The sequence below is a fragment of the Anser cygnoides genome, chromosome 11 (genome assembly GCF_040182565.1).
Source record: "Anser cygnoides isolate HZ-2024a breed goose chromosome 11, Taihu_goose_T2T_genome, whole genome shotgun sequence".
Taxonomy (NCBI): domain Eukaryota; kingdom Metazoa; phylum Chordata; class Aves; order Anseriformes; family Anatidae; genus Anser; species Anser cygnoides.
The window spans coordinates 21,345,272-21,364,509 of record NC_089883.1 but is presented as its reverse complement, the minus strand read 5'-3'; the positions used below and the strand labels follow the sequence as shown (position 1 = coordinate 21,364,509).

General features: G+C 44.8%; 1 protein-coding gene and 1 long non-coding RNA gene across 19 annotated transcripts in view; one reads left to right on the top strand and one right to left on the bottom strand.

Moving 5' to 3' along the window:
• Positions 1-19,238, bottom strand: part of SEMA6D (semaphorin 6D) — a 261,006-nt gene that overhangs the window by 17,503 nt on the left and 224,265 nt on the right. For 3 of the 18 annotated variants that reach the window (XM_067003854.1, XM_067003856.1, XM_067003862.1), the window contains exon 1: positions 12,658-12,853. The exons of 1 other annotated variant lie outside the window; for it this stretch is intronic. Coding sequence is in view for 5 of the 17 variants with exons in the window: in XM_013177260.3 (XP_013032714.2) it covers positions 12,432-12,509 (78 nt within the window). In the remaining 12 variants the exon portion in view is untranslated. Of the gene's footprint in view, positions 1-8,741; positions 12,385-12,431; positions 12,587-12,657; positions 12,884-13,060; positions 13,165-13,529; positions 13,552-19,238 lie in introns of those variants that run through there. 14 more of the 18 variants (XM_067003860.1, XM_067003858.1, XM_067003863.1 and 11 more) reach the window with 13 other exon arrangements.
• LOC136791700 (uncharacterized) lies at positions 16,947-18,228 on the top strand. Its single transcript, XR_010834245.1, has 2 exons — positions 16,947-17,141; positions 17,524-18,228. It is a non-coding gene; the product is annotated as an uncharacterized lncRNA (long non-coding RNA).

The window sequence follows — 19,238 nt, the reverse complement described above, 5'->3', positions numbered from 1 at the left end:
GCTATCCCTGTTTTGCAGCTGGGTAATAGAGGCACAGACCAAGGCTGAATTTGTGACCGAGGCCAACAACCAAGGAAACCTTTAAAGCACCTGAGCTGCTCTGGGTTGTGTTACTCTCCTGGCAGCACAGGCAAGCTGGCCAGTGCCATCGAGGCAGAAAAGCAAGGAACAGATCAGAGGTGTGGGCGTTTGCTCCACACCGTAACTAGCTGTGTCTGCAAATACAGAGAAATAGAGGTATAAATGTTAGCTGTTGGCATAAATCCACACCAGTAAAGTGGTACTCTGAGTGAAACAGGCCTCAGGGTGAGCATGGCTGGTCAGGAGGAAGGCAGGCAGTTGTCGCAGATATAAACAGGCTCTTGGTGGCTGGCACCTTTCAATCTCAGATACGAAGCCCATCCTTCAACTCCTGATTGGGGGAATCCAGAGAAGGAGGATATCATTTCTGCTAAAATATGAGCCCTCCTTCAAACAATCACACATGAAGGGGAATAGGCCACTGTTTCTTGCCCATTAATCTACTCCAGCCTTTGACAACGCACTGGTGACGCTCCATCAATCATCTTTGCGCGCGCTGCCACGGAAAAGAAGAGGGGGAAGGGAAAGGGCATTCAGCCAGCCGGAGAGAAGCAACACATAAAATAGCTTCAACCCAGACTGATGCAATATCTTCTGTTAGCTCAAAAGAAATTGTAAGTCTCCTTAACACAACAATAAATGTTTCTCAAAATGCTAAACACAGACGGGAGTGCGGAGTGGCAAATCCAGGCAGAAGTGTGAGATAGGTCAGAATGAAAAATACATCCCAAAAGTTAGTTCACTTTTGGAGAATTTGTTGAGGCAAAGGAGAGTAGGTTGCAATAAAAAAGCTGAAAACCAGGTACTTAACTCAAAAAGGCTTAATTGACTGCACCATTTTCCTTTAGCAGCAGACCCAGGCCTAAACCAGGCTCTGAGGTGAGATCGGGCATCTGCTGGGTACGTAGAACTATATTCTAACCATGGTGAGGGACAAGCAGAACTGATTGGTAATATGCTGAGTTCAGTCAATTTACGTGATGTGGTTTCCCACAATCCCAAGTGGCTTTGACTAAGCAGGAAATCCCCCTCGCCCTGTGGTCCCTACCATGTGCAAATGGCTCCCTCAGGGCACTGAATAGTGCAGATGCCCTAACTACTGCATTTGAGATGGCACCTTCTGAAATTTTGAGCATGAAACCCTTCTAACAATAAGCCAGAGAGAAATGAAAGAAAAGTCCTTAGTGCTGCCTTTTCACAGATGCTCGGAAAGTTTCTCATTGCAGTGCTGTAAAGCTTTTTAACCAGAAGACTGCTGAAACAACAAAGGTCTGTTGGACTGGCTAGAGCAAGTCACAGACAACCTCACTTGCAACCAAACAACCAAATAAAGTTATGTTGGTCTCAGAATGGGAACTTACTTGTGCTTATCACCTCCCTCCCAACTTCTTTTTTTTTTTTGTACGTAAAGGACTAGTTAGGTTAAAAAAGGTTAAAACATTATTTAGCCTCAGTGATTATCTTTTCAAGTAGAGATCACTTTTGGTCCACTAACTGCAGGCTGAAAAACACTAGCTGAGAAGGGTGAGCTTCAAATTCTGGGCCTCATGAAGTTCATAGGAGCACTGGCATGGCCTTGGCCCTGGGGGACTCAGGCTTCGACCATGCGTTCGCTTGCTGGTGGTAACTGCTACGAGGTGGGAGAAGTTCAACTCCAGCTGCAGAGAGGAGAGCTTACTAGTAAGGTGCTGGTGCAGAAGCTGCCCTTCACCAGTGGGTAGCAAAGAAAGGCAGGTTGCTGCTGCATTTGACTAGCAAGTCAACCTTTCAGAAGCTAAAATATTTAGTACAAAATACATGAATGTGGTAAAGGCCTTCTCTGGTGCCCTAGACCCTTTGTAGAAATGTATGCATTGGCAACCTTGGATGCACCATGGTATTCAGTTAGAACAGCACCTCCACCCCTGCATGGACTAAATTAATTACAGCAGTGCCACTCAAGGGTAAACCCAACACCAAAGCGTGCGTCGGTAATCCAGACCTGAAAATGCAGCATTTTTGTATGATCCAAGCCAAAATACATGACCAACATGGCCCAGGGTCTGGTGGTCTGAACTGAACAGGGAGCAAACAATTCTTTGTCCTATCTCTATTTTTGGTCTGTGTCTCACTGTGTGAAGTGGGTACGAGGAATTATTTGCTTACATGCGAAACAGTGTTCTGCATAAAATGCAACGTTCGACTAAAACGCTGTATCAGTATCAACTACATGAGAAGCAGGGGGATCAGATTCCTATATTGGATCATATCTATGCATAGGTTTTCTAATGATGCAATTGTGACTTATTTTGTTTTTCAGATGTATTCTCTTGTAAATGTGTTTCTTTTAATGAACAATGACTTCAGTAAAGGTCCTGAAGGCAGTGCTTGGCACAGAGATTTAATGTACATTTAAATCTCAGATTGTCTATGATGTGGTAAATCCATGTTGTGGAGTTTGGTGACAGACTGCTTCAGCTAATTATCAAATAACACAAGAAAATATTTGTGGTTATAATAAAAGAAGCATACTTAATGTATTACTGTGGTCCCTTTAAAAACTTGTGGCATTGTTATCTATAAATAAATATATAAGAAAAAATGTTTCTGTCCTATAAAAGTACACTCAACTTTTAACTTGCAGTATGTAGCCATCCATATTTTTATAACAACAATTTTAAAATCTACAGCTCTGAAGAAAAAATTTAGGATGTTGGGAGCTATGATATTAATTCAGTGCAAAAGTGCAAATAACAAGTGTTATTTTAAGATAATACTTGACTTTTTTTTAAGGATTCTGCATTAACACCTCTTGATGTATGTCTAAGTAAAAAAAAAAAAAAGGTTTAGTATTAAGTGATGAAACCCTACCACTGAGTATCACAGCTTTCATCTTAATTGGCTTATGGTATTGCTAGTTACACTTCAGTTGTTTGCAGGCTTTTAATGTTACAGGAAGCGCACCCCTCTTCTCTGGAACAAGCTGACAGAACACTTGCAAAATGGATAGGGTGACTTTTAATGATGCAAATGCTTAGTGGTTGATTAGATGCACTTTGAGGGCTAAATTCTCTTGTGATCAAAAATTTACTTGAACACAAGGTAGTTTCAGCAGGAAAGGAAATAAAATGCTGAGCAAACCGTAAGTGATTGCTTCAATTATGTTTAAGTTAATTTTTGAGAGTGAACGTTAACTACCTTCCTTTACCAGGGCAATATAAAAGCCCTCCAGCCAAAAACAACTGAGTTCAGCTCACATCTATGAAAAAATCTGCTCTCTGTTGTACAAAACTCCTGAAATATACGCTCCCCTTGAAAGTCTGCCAGGGTTAAGCTGTTGGTGATAAAGTGCAAGGTACTTCAACTTATGCAGTGCTCTGGATTCACCATTTTAGCAGGTCTGTGTTTCATTAATTCAAACTGCTTGTGCCCAAGTGAGACTGCCCTAGCAAATGCTAAATTTATTCACAGAAGTGTCCAAGGACTGGTGCAGAGGAAGTCTGTACAGGGATGTTTGGGGCTTGTGCTGTTCTCTCAGCACTGGTCCTCCCTCTGTTAATTCCTGGCCGCGGGTGGCACTGGTAGCATGCGCCCCTGTCCCTGCCCCAATCCCCAGGCAGCTCGAGCAATGCCACCCTGCTGGAGCAGGCGGCTGCAGCTCATCAGGGTGAGCTGCTGGGTGTCTCCAGCTCACAGCTGTGTCAGAGGTGTCTGGCGATTTTCAGTAGTGTTTAGTCTGAAATCTTTTTATCCTGAAAATTAGAGAGAAGTCTTAAACTGGGGTGGCAAAGATCTAATTACTCACAGTAGTACATACAGTCTTGGACACAGGTTTAGAAACAACCCAGCTGCCCCCCTCAGCCCCAGGCAAAACCCTGAAGCTAGACCACAGTATTACCTATTCCTCCCATTAAGAGTTGGCTACAAATGTGGGTGAGAGGCCTGAGTGAAGTAAGAACCTTGTCTACCTGCAAGCCTACAGTACGCGATTTACATAGCAAGACTGTCACTCATTTCAGCATGATTAGGCATCATCTGATAAGGAGCTCTAGGACAGGTATGAGCCAGTATTTGCAGGTGAGGGCCTAACAAAGGTCTTGGGCACAACTTGGACAAGTCCAGCTGATGCCAGAAACACTGTGAACGGCTGGTGGCACCGCGGGTCTCTGTGTGGTGAGCCCTGCGGTCCTCCAGAAGTGCACAAAGCAGCCTTCACCTTGAGCAGCGCTCCAGCCCTGGTCCCCAAAACAAGCACTGCCAATTTAGGCCTGGTTGGAGACCAGGAGGTCAGGATAATGGGGATGAGATGTTCTGAAATGGGATGTTTGGGGGAAAGAATATGCTGCAACGAGCAGTATAGCTGAAGAAGAAAGGGTTTTGCTCTGTGGAAAGGTCACATCTGCAGTCCAACAGGCTGTGCCCCAGACAACGTTGCCATCAACCTCACTCCAGAAAGCATCTCCTCTTCCCCCTGCAGAACATCCCCGCAGCAGGGCTGTGCCTTCCTGGGCCACGGGGGTCGCTGGCTTGAGCTGCGGCTGGGGAAAAGGGCTGCTGAGTGGCACTGCTCTCACTTCAAAGAGAAAGTAAATGGCTGCCGGAAAATGTGAGGGAAGAGGGAGGCTATCAGCTGGCAAGAAACACATCAGAGCATCTTAAGCACTGCGCTGGTATTATCAGCATGCCATTCTCAGAACTGGAACAGTCAGCCAGCCTCACCCACAGGAATACTGCCTCTAGAGACTAGTGAACGTGTTTTTAACTGGCCTTGTTTTTTCTGCATGGACAAATCTGGTAGCTGGCCACCCAGTTACCTATTTGTATATGCAAAGCATGTGCTTTGCCACTTTCCTGGCCACAATCAATTACATTTACAAATGCAGGCATGAAAAACTGGAGGAAGCCCGAGCTCAAAGTTAACGATTACTATTATCTTGTTAAGCATTAAAGATTAACTACACCAGTCAAAGGATGTGTTATGAAATGTCTTTCCCAAGATAGAAAGTAAATAATGGGAGAACTTTTTTTTTCCCTTTCAAAGACTACTCAATTTAGAATAATTGCTTAAACTGTTGCTTTTATTTACCATAATATCAAAATGTAGTCCCTTGCCACGTGACTGTTCATATTTTCATTTGAGATGTCATGCAGAAACACATGGAAATCTGGTGAAGGCAAACCAATTTTAGAACATGTTCTGAGCAATTGTTTTGCAGCACTGCCCTACAGTATGAAGTCTCTTACATTTCTTAAATTGCCTAATCAAATGCAGACTCTGTTCCAGTCACGCTAAATTTTCACATAATGGCAGAAAAACACTTCTTTCTAGCCTAGCACTGAACAGTTGGATCACATTATTATATTTGCTGCTTTTGTAGCCTGTGAGTATTTGTAAGTGTATGTATGGATATATTCACAGTCACAGGGGAGAGGGGCAACATTGATGCTGCTGCTGTGAGCCCCTGGGGGACAGCTGGGGCAGCAGAGGTGGCTCTTCAAGAGAGGTGCCTGTGCTGAGGGTCTCCTGAGAGCACCTGTGTTATCGCAACAGGGGTTGCAGTGAGATTTTTTGTTTTTGTGTGTTTTAAAATCAGATGCATTAGTGCAGGGTTTGAGCCAGCTTGACTCCTTGCCTTACATTCAGCAGAAGTTATTAAACAGATATAAAAGCAGCTAGGTAAATTATCCTGCTGCTGCTGCTCCCTGGCACTTCACAAGCCAGCTGGGGGTTGGAGGCAGGACTGGTGCAACATGCAGCCATGGCTATCCTGCTTTGGGTCCCAAGCTGGGAGACATCCCTGTGCTGCATCACACCACTTCAGGGAATTCCCAAAGAACCACCTGCTTCCCATGGGCCAAATCCAACCTGTGGAGCCCACACTTGGCAGTCGTGGAGACAGCAGTCACTTGGAACAGGACACAGCCGTGCTGGGCACCAGCCCTCCTGTCCCTCTGCCTTTTACTTGCCTGTATCACCTCATGGTCACATGCACCCCCTATGGCAGGGAAGCACGTCCATAACACTACCACCAATGTTTTGGCTTGCAAGCCACAGAGAAGCCATGGATCAGAGCTTTAGAAGTTAAATTACATCAGTAACATATGGTCCACAGTGCCTGAATGAAGGTCATAAGGAAATCTGTGGCAGAACAGGGAATGAGACTTGGGATTTCAGAGCTCTGCAGTGCAACCTGCCCCCTTCTCCCTTCCATATTGCCCCCTTGGACACCCAATACAACTGCAATGTTTCCCTAAATCCTTGTGTTATCACTAGTAATACAGGACCAGTGTAAGAATGACTAAATTTATTTGAACCACACAGAATACAGTCAGCAGGTCTATTTTTCTCTACAGCTGCACCAAATACATTTAGGTTTGCGCTGGCATAGTTTGCCATGTAAGACCACTGTTCAATCACGAGCAGTGCTTGTTATGCCTTTGGCAAGGATGAAAATCTGATGCTTTAGGGGGAGGAAAAGCCATAATCCACTCTCACAGTAAAACCTGCATAGTAGTACAAAGGACAGAAAAAAAATTCTATGCATACCCTTGCAGGGAGTCAGATTAATCCCCAAAACATGGGATTTGATTATCTTTGTTTGAGGTTATCATTAAGAAAAAGAACCTATACATTGCTAAAAATATCCTCATAGCATTTACTTTATGAAGAAAGTATGATTTATTGAGCAAAAACAAATTACTGGCTTCTCAGTGTTAATCTTTGATAAACATGTGCTGGGTTTAAGAAACTGTCAAGGAGAGCAGAACTTTGCAAATTGAAAGAAACCATTCAACTCTGCGAGATGATTTTTTTCCCCTTATTACTCCTTTCATGAGACACCTGGGGACATTGTTCACACACTGTTGACAGCTTTCACACCACTGCTTTTCCTCTGTTATCCTTAGCCCTCTCTTCACCACTTGTCTCCAGGTGGCAATACACAAAATAGTTGTATTTGCAGGGGGTGCCAGTGCTGGCTCCTAGCCAACTGTTTGAAAGCAAAAGGGCCCTCTACTGCCTTGCTGCTTGGTTGCTTCGAGTTGCTGCTGCAGAACCCAGCCTCCTTGACCCACCAGGTACTAAGTACTCTGATACTTAACACCTGGGTGCTGCTTGGCTCAGGGCAGGCACAGAGCATTTATGGCTGTTTGTTGTAAAACCACCATCCCACTAATAGGCAGAGCTACAGCTTCCTCACTAACGCTGGACAACATTCAAACACCATCTAAAATTTTAACACTGCAACTGTAAGTATACACTCAGGCTTCTGTAAGTTAAATATGCATATGATTTTTCTCTGTAACCTCCCAAAACAGGGAGGTTACGCAGCCTGATAGGACACTTAAGTGTTCACACACCACAGGGAAGGAGTGCCTGAGCGGAGGGATATGTAAACAGGGTCTTGAAATACCAGCATGAGAATTTTCTTTTGACCCCAAAGCGCATCTGCCATGACAGACGTACACAGGAATAGCTGCAACACTTTCTGCTGGACCTGTGAGTAGCCGCTGCAGTCCCTGTCCACCACCAATGCCTGTAAACATGCCCAGGAAGCGCAGCAGTGGCAGTTAAGGGAAGTACCTTTGGTTTCATGCCACAGTAAAACTGGGAGGAAGGTCCTACCTAAGGGAGGCGTGAGCTGGTTCCTCACTGCTGCTCAGGAAAGCAGAGGCCCAGCTGTCGTGACCATTTGGCATAAGAGAGATGAACTATGTGGCTCATGTTAAGAAAAGCCTATTATTCCAGTAATAACTGAGCACAGTGACCAGCTGATCACCTCTCATCTCCTCAGAGGTTTTGCTCCCACCACCGATGGCAGCCGGCCTGTGATGCTGGTCCCTGCTGCTCGTTACCTTTCCAGATGAGCACCTCTGCTTGCTTCCCCCTGACACTTGAAGAGCTCCCCAGCACGTGCCTGCCAATTAACTCCTCATTTGCAGCCCAACCCCTCTTCAAAGCTCCCTTTGCCTCTGATGCCTACAAGCATGTGTGCCCCTCTCCCCGACACACGCGGCTTGGCTAAGTTTAGGAGGCTTGTGCGTGAACACGGCTGCTGATTATGCAGGCCAACAGGGCTCTCCTGCTTCTCACGGCCTCTGCCTGTCTGTACCCATCTGCTGTCTCATCTCTTAAACCATCCATTGTGGGGAACAGGATCCATCCTGTAAATAAAAATTCTGTGTATGCCGTGTTCCAGTGCCTATCGAATTAGAAACACAGGCTGCAATTTGGCTCTTGGATGCAACTGTTAACAAAAATAACAGCAACAACAAACCCTTCTGCAAGAAGAGTATCTGTGTGCAAATACGACCTCTGTAATGTTACCAAGGTCAGGCAGACCAAGGCCAATCTGCTGTGTAAGAATATAAATCAAAGCTGTCCAGGGACTGATTTCATTTACAAGGTTTGTAACCATTCTGGACAGAACAAATGTCACTTGCTTGCTTGAGCTCTTTGCTCCTCCTCCTCCTCCACCACCACGTCTTTGCTCCTCCACTTCCACCCCAGCCTCTCCCTGCCTGGCAACACCTCCTGACCTCCTTTGCTCTTGAAGCAAGGCTCCTCTTCTAGCAAGAAAGCTGTGGCTCATACACGACAGTCAGTCACACCAGGCCAGTTTACTTAAATTATGCAAAAATTTCCACAGGTGCAATTAGCACATAGCCACAAGGACACTCACCTGCAGGTTACATGCCATTCAGAACACAGGTCACAATTAAAACAAATTGCACACCAACTTCTTTACTATTGCGTTCACAGATCTGCAAAACAAACCAAGGAATGCATCTGTAGTGAGTATTAGAGTCTGGGCACAGATCCTGTGAAATCACATGGTTTCCGCTGTGGAACTAAAAAGGCTTCTCCAAGAATGTGTGAAACAGCCCAAATTCTCCATTTCTTTCTGTGCTCTCTGGCTGTTTGCGTGGCTCAGTTAAGGCAGCAAGTTCTGTTTCTTTAGCTGGCAGCTTTCAAAGCACACCCCGATCTGCAAACCGAAGGAGCGAGCGCAGGATTCAGCGAGCAAGCACTGAGTTAACGTAATCCCGCTCCACACAACAGGTTGCTGCCTCCAAACTGAAGCCCTGCAAGGAAAGAGTCCAGCGGTTGCCTCGCTCCCAGCAGCCATCTTGCAGCCTGTCCGCAGGTGTGCCTGCTGAGCTGCAGCGGGGCCTGGGCACCGGTACGGCACAAACTTCACATTCTGGATGTTAACTTTAGTTACCACAGCCAGACAATGCTGCCAGTGGTGTGGAAGAAAAAATTGCTGCAGCCAGCTGTGCTGTTCACAGTCGGATGGTTTCTGTGTAGCTCCAAATGGTTATGGCTGTTGTGGCCAAGGACAGGATGATGGATGGCCTACACACACTGTCCAAGCAGGGAGAATGGCAGAAGTTCACTTTGGGGTTGTTAAAATGCTAACCTGGGTTAGTTAACAAAAGCCGAATGGAATAGAAAAGTTAGGGAAATAAACACAACTCATATGTTATATATGTGCACTACAGATTTGATCTCTGTGGTTACACAAACATTTGACTTTGGAAGTGGGACAATTCAACAGCCGTCCTGTTTGAATACACTGAATCAACTTCTGATATTAGCTGTACTGTAATTATTGTCAAACCACGACAAGGGAAAGTGGCTATGGCAGACAACACACAGAGCTGCAAACAGCATCAGAAGAGCAGTAATACGATTTTTCACTGCACACCTCTTCCATGTGACATGGGAACAAATCAGAACCTACTTTCTCTTGAACTCGAGGCTGGCAGCTATTCACAGAACAAGTAACAACTTAATAAAATGGCTTAGATGGATTTTAACGGTAACTGCAGTAGCTTATCTGATGCATAAGAAGAGATCATCTGTTCTAACAGCAGTTTTGATGAAAGCAACATTTGAACTGTTTTAATTACACACAGAGCTGCTAAGACTGAAAATAACTTATACTACCAAATGCAAATAATATGCCTTCCATCTTTTCTTAATTACTCATGGAGCAAATTATTACCTTACCCAATGGAAAGACATCTGATTTTTCTTAACTGGAATTATAGGTATGTTTAACACACAAATACGTAATCAACCACCATATCCTTTATTCAGTAAGCACTGCAAACACATAGTGCATTCTCTGAAAAATACCAGAGACCCACACAAGTAAGCTCAACATAAGCTTATATGAGCACAGAAGCTGTTCCTGTAACTGGTTGCTTTGTCTTGCAAAGAAAGATCATAACTGAAATGGTCTCTGCCGTATCGCTCATTTGACACTTGATGAAAACTGGCCATATTCTCCAAGGATTTCCACTTGACTTCAGATTTCAAATTTCTCTTTTTCAGAAGGAAGTATAACCTAAGCATTTCAATGTTTTGTACAGGTTCTGTCAAGCTAACTGGGCTTCACGACTTCAAGGGATATTGAATGCTGTGTTAAGTGCAATAGCATTTTAAAAAAGAATAACAAAAACAGACATAATAATCAAGAGCTGCAGCCTGTATGTGACTGACTGTAGTAAGACCAGAAGATGTTATTACAAATGCTTAATATACGCTTTGAAGTGAGCCTCTACGGTGTACTTTCTTTACCTTCACATATCTCATGACAGGACAGATCAGATCGAAGACCGATTTAGTCAGAATTAATTGCATATGTAATTAAGCACTATCTAAATGTGTGCACTTCATAAGTCTACATCAAAGTTACTGCGGCTCCAAGGGCCGAAGTATCTGCTCTAACAGTCGGCTCAGCTCTGCCACACAAATGAGGTAGGAACATTCAGATGGTCCAGCTAACAGGGCCCAGGAGACTTGGGGAGGGGTGGGGGGGAAATGCAGCCATACAGCTTGTTTGTAGAGCTTTGACAGGGCCATCACTGTATTCCTGGCACACACTCCTGCATCACACAAAGCATGGTTAGAAGATGATGTTATCTTTGTTGCATCTTGACCATAAATGAGAACAGGTAGCAACAGACTGTAGGATAGGAGAGAGGATAGTAGCTGTTTACTGTAACTAAAGATGCAGATGAAAGAGAGAAGCCTGTTAAATAAACCAATTTAGAGCCTCTGGGTTATACCATTTTGACTATTCTGTTGAAAACTGAGCTACATAATTCAGATCAGTAATAAATTTTGACTACAAACTTTCTCTTCCTGTTTTTAACACAACTGAGCTTTATATTGGTTAATATAAAAACTGTTAAAGTTCATGGTTATATAGAAAAAGAAATCAGAGCACTCAACTGGCAATTTGTATTTATCTAAGCCAGAGTAAATGTTTATACAATATCTGCCAACATAACAGAATATGCCTGCCACTTACTACATTAAACATGATTACGTACAGCTTAATCTACTGAATAGTAACTTAAGTAGACTTTAGAGGTACATAGAATTTTATACTGTGAATAAAGCAGAAAAAAAGTCTATTCTCTTTTCCAACAAAAGTGATTGCAAGGATTTACAATGAGCTTCCTGTTAGACTTGGAAAAGGAAAAGAACCTCAGAAAATTCTCTGTGAAAGTATTTGTATGTGAGAGCAACACAGCAGCAGTAAAAGCCTCTAGCACAGTGGGAAGCTGTTCCCTCAAATAATATTTAAGTGAATACATAAACGTTAGTAGAGGAAGACTAACAACTTAGAACACAAAGGTATACCCATAAAGATGCATGTTTTCCCCAAAGGAAATAACCAGGGAAAGAATGCCACCCATTTACAGAGCTCTGAATAGTATTTTAGAGGAAGTTTGCTGTAATTCCAGCACGTTATGTGTGAAATGTGCGTGTGTGTACATGGATAAGCTACAATACCATCTGTACAGCAAGTACCACATATGTGAGCATTATGAACCATCAGGGCTGCTGCTATGCTCAACAGTAAATGTATTCCAAGCCACACACACACATATAAATACAAATGACTTTACACGCTGAAGGCTGAATTTCGCTCAAATAACTCACAGGCTAATGCCTGTAACACAGACAAAATCTTGACCAGAAGTGAGGAACAACTCCAAGATTAGAGGAAACCCACCAATTTAAGACTAACATAGAGCTATATCCATGCTAACAACTGGGATGCCCGCCGGAACCGCAAGATCTTCAACATATCAACCTAAAGCATACTTAATTGCATTTTCCAGCTTACAAGTCAGAACACAATGAAAACCATCCAAAACCAAAAGACAAAAACAAAACCCCTTTAAAATACGGGCACATGATCCACCTGGAAACATCCGCGTGACCTTTAATCGCCACCCAGCGCTTCCAACTAGCCCAGGAGGCTCCGAGTCCCTTCTACCCACAGCCTGATCGCTACCCTCTCGCTTTCTGCAGCTCCCCCCGCTCCAAAAGTTTCTAGGCTCCGCACCTGAACGCGGCGGGCGGCAGAAGGCGAGCAGCACCCTGCGCAGGAACGCTCCCGACCCGGCTCCCGGCGAGTTTCCATCCAGACCTGCCAGGAGCAGCCGCGCAGCTCCCTCTGCCTCCCAGCGCCCGCCCGCCGCCGCCGAGCCCCCAAACCACGCTCGCCATCCCCCCCTGCGCCCCCCCGCCCCTTCTCCACCCGCCCCGGGGCGCTTTCGCCAGGGACCAACCCGGCGGCTCGGCTCCACTCCGGCTTCCCCGCTCCCGCAGGGCTCCGGCTCGGCAGCGCCGCCGCGTACCTGTCGCTGCCCGCGGCCGCCGCCCGCCGGCGGGGCTGCCTGCTGCGGGGCTGCTCCTCCGCCTGCTGCCCCCGCCGGGCGCCCCCATCCCGGCGCTCCGCTCGCTGCCGAACCAGCACGGGGGAGGCGCGCCCCGCAGAGCCCACCCCTTCCCGCCCAGCCCGCCGCCGCCGCCGCCTTTCTTTTTTTTAATTTTTCCTTTTTTTTTTTTTTTTTTTCCCCTTCCCTCCCCTTCCCTGTGTTTATTTTCATCCGCCCCTCGCCGCGCCCAGCCTCGCTCCGCCTCCTGCCCCCACCAACTTTCCGCTGCCTCCCGTCCCACCGCCACCCTCACCGCCCTGCCGGAGCTCCGCGTACGGCCGTGATGCGGTGGGCAGGGGGCAGCTCTGCCCCGGCCCCTGGCCCAGTTCCGGCCCCGGCCCCGCCCCGGACAGCACCGGGCGCGGCCCCGCTCCCGGCCGCCGCCCCCGCGCAGAGTCCCGGCCCCTTAACGCCCCGACGCCGCTTCGCGAGGGAGCAGCGGGTGTGAGCTGGACGGGGGTGCGGGCTGCCGGGGCTCGGAGAACTTGGCGGGTGGTGGGGAGCGGCTAAGGGGGAAGCGTCCTTGAAATGACATCTTCAAGTGCCTGCCCCGAATCCCCGGAGAGGTTCCAGAAACAAAGGGTTTCATTCCAGAAATGAAGTCCGGGAAATAGCTGTCGCTCATTCGTTGTTATTATTATTATTATTATTTACATTAAATTAATTAAGGCTTAAAGTGCCACAAAATATTTTGGAAGGAAAAAAAAAAGAGGAATACTCACCAAACTCCATCATCTACACTTGTTTGATGGGAAAACAGAAAAGTTCTGAGTAAAAGTAATTTGGAGTTTGTCTCTGAGGAAACATCTCAGCCATTCACACGCTATCCCCAGGTTCCTGCCTCTGCATCCACCCGGGTGCGTCCCAGGGCCCGGCCATCGCCTGCGTCCCCTCGTTCCCCGCGTTACTCCTGCCTTGTGCGACGAGGGCCTGATGCTCCCAGGCAGTTCTGGGGCCGATCCTGCCAGATTTTGCATGCACAGTGCTTGCAGTGGGAGCGTTGCATCTTGAGAACCGATTCATCTAAGCAAGGGCGCCAGGATTTGGCCCATAGTAAATTCTCTTTAGAGATGGTGCCAACAAAATCTCTCAGCCATGGGAATAGGACGTTTTTGGCAACTCAGGCCCTTGGCTGTCTCTCTCTGATGTTTCCTACTGGTGACAGGCTAAAGGCGAGATCATTATGGGCTTCCTCGCAGCAAACACAGCACAGCTATGTTGCGCCCCAGGAGCTGCTGCCCGGTTAGAGGTGTAAGGATGGTATTTTCTCCTTCTCAGGAGCAGCCCTAATCTGAAGAGCATCACAATTTGCGCAGCACATGGAAACGCTGCGATAGAGACCGTTCTATTGGTCGGGAATCAAATTGCAACCTGAGGACGCAAAAAGCTTAGAGCACGAATGTGCCTACCCCAACAAGGCTCCAGGTTGGAACGCAGCTCTGGGGCTTCCCCATCCGCAGCCGAGCTCCCGGAGCAGATTTTCTGCTGCGTGCATTTATCAGAGGTGTGTATGCCAAGGTGCAAGCTGCCCGCACCGGGGCATTACAAATTTGTTATGTGCTTCTCTGATTTTTAAATCCCTGATGGTGGTGCCAGCCAGAAAAACTGCACTCCTAGAGAGCCACCCATATTTTCACTCAATTTAAACTGTGAGTGGCACGTAGCTGCTCAGCTGCCCCTGTCGTGGGGCATGGGAAGTGGCACAGCCTGGGGCATCTGCTTGGGCTGTGGCTGCACGCTCCCTGCCGCTCCTTCGGCTTGCGCGAAGGGGCCTTTCCTCCCCGCTGCACATCCCAGCCATAGGCTGACTGAAGGCTTCCTTGTACCGGGATGAGAGCTTAACGTGGTTTAAATCTCCTTCTGCTGCAATTAGGCAGATGACATAATGTTGAGCATTGGATTGCCTTGCTGTGCAGCAAAGGGTTTCAGTTTGAAGTAGAGCATTTTGGAGGATTTTGGGGTAGTCAAGTGTAGATATATCTACATTGAAGTATTAAATATGGTATTTTATTATAGTTTCAAAATTTGCTGCATGGCTAGAAACCACTTTACGTAAGGATTTAAAGTGCACACAATATGTGTGCAGTCAGGGAATTATACAGCCACAGGTTTTTAAACACCAATATATGCAGGCTCCTATTGATATGATAAACCATCAGTTGCATGTGCTGCAAAGCTTCTTAAATCCTCATTGACACAATAGACCACTATTGTGTCAATAGTGTGGAGATTAATGGGGTATTGTCAGGCTATTCTAGGCCTTAACTTTCATTTATGCTAAAACTTGTTCTTCATTGTAACTCTTAACCTTTGGATTCTGCCAACACATTTCTTGTCACAAATATATTAATGGAATTAAAAGAAACCTGGCTTTTACATGTTAATTACCCTTACAATGATTGATTTGTAAAAGAAACACATCAGCAGAATCTAAAAGTACAGAGGCACAATCAAATGGACTGAGTGTCAGACCAAGAGCCAGGAATGCCCGAGGAGCAGCTCCGGCTCCGATGAGACTGTCCCTGTGTACGAAATGGTAATGAGAGCACTTACTCGCCCTATCTCATAGGTATATCTTATGGATTATTCCTATTGTCTAAAAGATTTTTCACCCTTTGTTTTACAGACTTAAGCAACACTCATGCTCACGAATTTGAAAATGTAAGCAGAATATTCAAAATTTACATACAGATAAAAGAACCACCATCTGTTAGAAGAACAAATTGAGCTTTTGCTTCATTAAAATATGGATAATATGAAACTAATGTGTGTTTAAACCAGACATTTCAGTCCACTTGAATTTCTCCATTAGGTTTATAACCAAGGCTGAATTGGGTTTAGGAAGCACAACCGTTCATTAAAATCACTACTTCAGCCACATGATGATTTGGTAAGAAAACGCAAGCCCACACAGTGCGGGGCAGCTTGCACGTTTGGGAAACCACCTTTGGCACACCGCTGCCTGGGAAAGTTTTGCTGGAATGGCGCATCCCCCAAGTGCTGAGGAAAATGGCATTGATGGTTTCCCTCTGCCTGAGCCAGAGCTGAATCAGTGACTCAGCACGCTAGCGCACGAACGTGATGACTTCTGAATGAAATCTGAAACTTATATTTTGAGGACATGTTCATTTAAACTATGTCATTTCCAATAAAAACAGCAAATGTCAGTTACAGAAGAATGGTCAAATCACAGCAGTGCCAGGATGTGATGATGTTATATCATGACTCATTATACTTCAGCTAAATATCTTCCTCCTTCCTCCTGTTTCTTTCCTCCAAAAGGCACCACATTTCAATAGTGTGTACAGACATCTGCCTACTGCATGACAGTGTACAGAGTAATTGATAGGTAATTTACTATGGATTAGGTATTTAATTTCTGGTGAAGCAGAAATGCGCAGTTTTTATATTTGCTGTCCTTAAATCGAAGTTGCAAAGTGCGGATGTTACAACTTAACCTTGACTGTAATTAATATTGATAATAAAAGAGAATAGAATTTATTTCTTACGAGTGCATAAAGTTAGCTGGACAATTTAAGGCTCTATTCAATGAGTAATGCTCTCATAGCAGGGGTAAATATTGGTCTACCTGATAATATTAGTTTCTATTAACAACCTAGAAATGTTATTTTCGTACAGCTCTGGTTTTATGTGCCTTAGTGCCTTCTCAATGTCTGGGGAGCCATTGCACAGGGCAGGACAAACAGGTATAGTATGTGAATAAATGTAGAAAAAATTCCAAAAAATCAGGCTTTTCATCTCTACAGATTGGTGGAGAATCCTTTTGATTTTTTAAGAACATAAATATAGAAAATAAGAAGCTCAAGCTATAATGTTTCACAGCTTATCACCAGAACAAGGTTAAACCACGCCAGCTGAAGCTGATAGCTTGTTAAGGTATTCCACTATTAACTTGCTGAATGTGTAATTACATGAGAACAACGCTCACCTGTTAGATGGCTACCCACTGTTTCTGGCTTTAGCCTTTGGTCTCCACGAACCCTTACTGTAGGTATTGTCCTGTTTGTGGCCACTTATTCACCCCCATCCCCTCCAAGAAGACGAGTCTTTAATCTGCCTGGAGACCATTTAGATCCTACTCCCATTGAGTCGCCCTACTGGGTGCCTGGGGAAATATAGGTGGAAATCCCACTGTTTGGCTGGCAAAGCAGTAAAACGGAGCCAGCCATTTTCCTTCTCTGAGTCCTGAGCTTGCAGCAGTATCAACGGAAGTCAGAAGTGAGACATTTCAGAACATTGTTGCTCATGATTTACACCAATTGGTTAAAAATAGCAAATTGCTAATATAACAAGCCTGTGAGGTGTTGATACAGGTAAATAATTGGTTATAAGTCAAGTACTGTATAAAGAGTGGTAAGTGTAAAAAAAGACATTGTACTTTTATCTCTGTAAATAGTATCCAATTCAGGTTGCACATTAGTAGAATTCTTTGTAATGTTTAAAGGAAAGAAAATAATTTTCTCCTATTTTCCAAATGATGTGAAACCCCCTTTTTCACCCTTGTCAGCTCTCAGAAAATTTTAGGATGTGCCTTTAAGTGATTAGCATTTTGTAAAATATAGGTAGACAGAAAAATTTTAACACTTTCTTTTAGCATCTTTTTGAGTACTGTGTTGAGAGTTGTTTTTAAAGTATTTCTGACTGTCAAAACCTCAATTTTAATATCATTGTTCTCTCTGTTTTATATCTTTCTAGCCTGCCTCCCCATTTAGAGAGATGTGTAGAAACCTCAGGTTGTATGCCTGTCATCTTGAAGGCGTAGCGATGATTTTCTGCTAATGCTGATGGGCTGTGCACCCTCAACTTGGCAACTTTATCCCGGTTCTGCATTGTGTCAACATCTGTATATGCTTCCACGCCTGTCATTTATCTTTCTGGCCGGTGTAAGAAATGGGTGCACGCTGCTATTCCATGCCCACCCATGATCATCAGACATCAGTTTGCCTTGAGAAGCACACCAAACACCATCTCTGTCTTGAATATTTAAGTGATAAATCTAATAGCTGCTCTCGGTTCTTACTTAGGCCAAAGTCTGACTGAAATTCAATCTGCTGGCTCTCCAATTCCACCATCTCCTCTAGGGAAGCACAGAAGTGCCAGTAATTAATAAAATAATTGGAAAACATATTTTTTTTTATGCTTTGGCAGCACTGCATGGGTCACCCAGCAGGGCTCACGTGGGATCCTGCACAGATGAAGCCGAGGCAGTAAAGGCCAGAAATTCCTCCCTTCTGAGGCCGTGGGGCTGGCAGCGAGAATCCCGCCTCAGCAAAGAAAAGACATAGCCACAATGTTTGTAATGTCTTGTCCTGTGTATTTTACTACTTGAAATGTGCTTATAGTGAAATCTGGATGACTGTATGTCAAAGCTAATAAAAGGGATTCAAGCAGTGAACATAACTGGGCACAGTCTTGCTGTAAAACTGGTCTTTCCTGCCTGCAAGCTCTCTATCCGCCTTAGCTTTGAAAAACAAGCTCTTTCAGGCCAACAATTCTGGCCATGGCACTTTCCTGCAATCGTAAAATGTGATTAATTCCTGGCCCTTGCAAAAGAATAACTTTTAGGAAAAAATAAAAATCCCTGACAGGGTGGGGCATTACAAGGCAGAGGGCTGGGAGTGGAAAAGCCCAGGTGGGGGCATTGCCACGGTGCCATTTGGGGCCAGGTGCAGAGTGGTGGGTGCTGCAAACATCCCCAAATGTCTACAGCAACCACTGAAAGCAAGAAAACTCATTCTTCTGTACAGTGATTAGCTTTTCAGTTAAGTATATTACATCGCCTATCATTTGATGGGGAATTCATTTCAAAAATCTAAGGTAACATCAACAAAGTACTGTAATTAGATTTAATGGCATGCTTCCAAGATTAATAGGCGATCTTCCTCACAGCCTACAATTTTAATTTCCAAAATTTCATTTGTCATACAGCTACTCAGTCAGTATAGATTCACCTTCTGCAGTGTTTACCTACACTTTTCCTCACTAGTAGTAAAATGTACTGCCTTTTTCAGGCATAGATGAAAAGACATATTAGTAACAAATCTATGCTCACAGTATATAATCACAAGATGACAAGACGCTTAATGTTATCTATTTAATTATATATAGCAATGTCTGTTACACAAAATCACTTTTCAATCCCATTTTAGGGGATTACCTGATCCTGTAATTGATTCTGTGTGATGAATCCCCCTTGTCCTACAGAGACCCAGTGACCTTCAGAACAGAAACAGGCCTGAAAACCTGCTATTATTTCACTGTTATTTATGTGTAAATTACCAGATAATATAGGGTGGGAACAGATTATAATTTTATCTTTTTATTTACCTCACAGGGCTCAGACTTGAAGTGTTTTATGTCCTGGCTCAGAAGATACATTACTCCCTATCAGTAAGAATGACCAGAGGCAA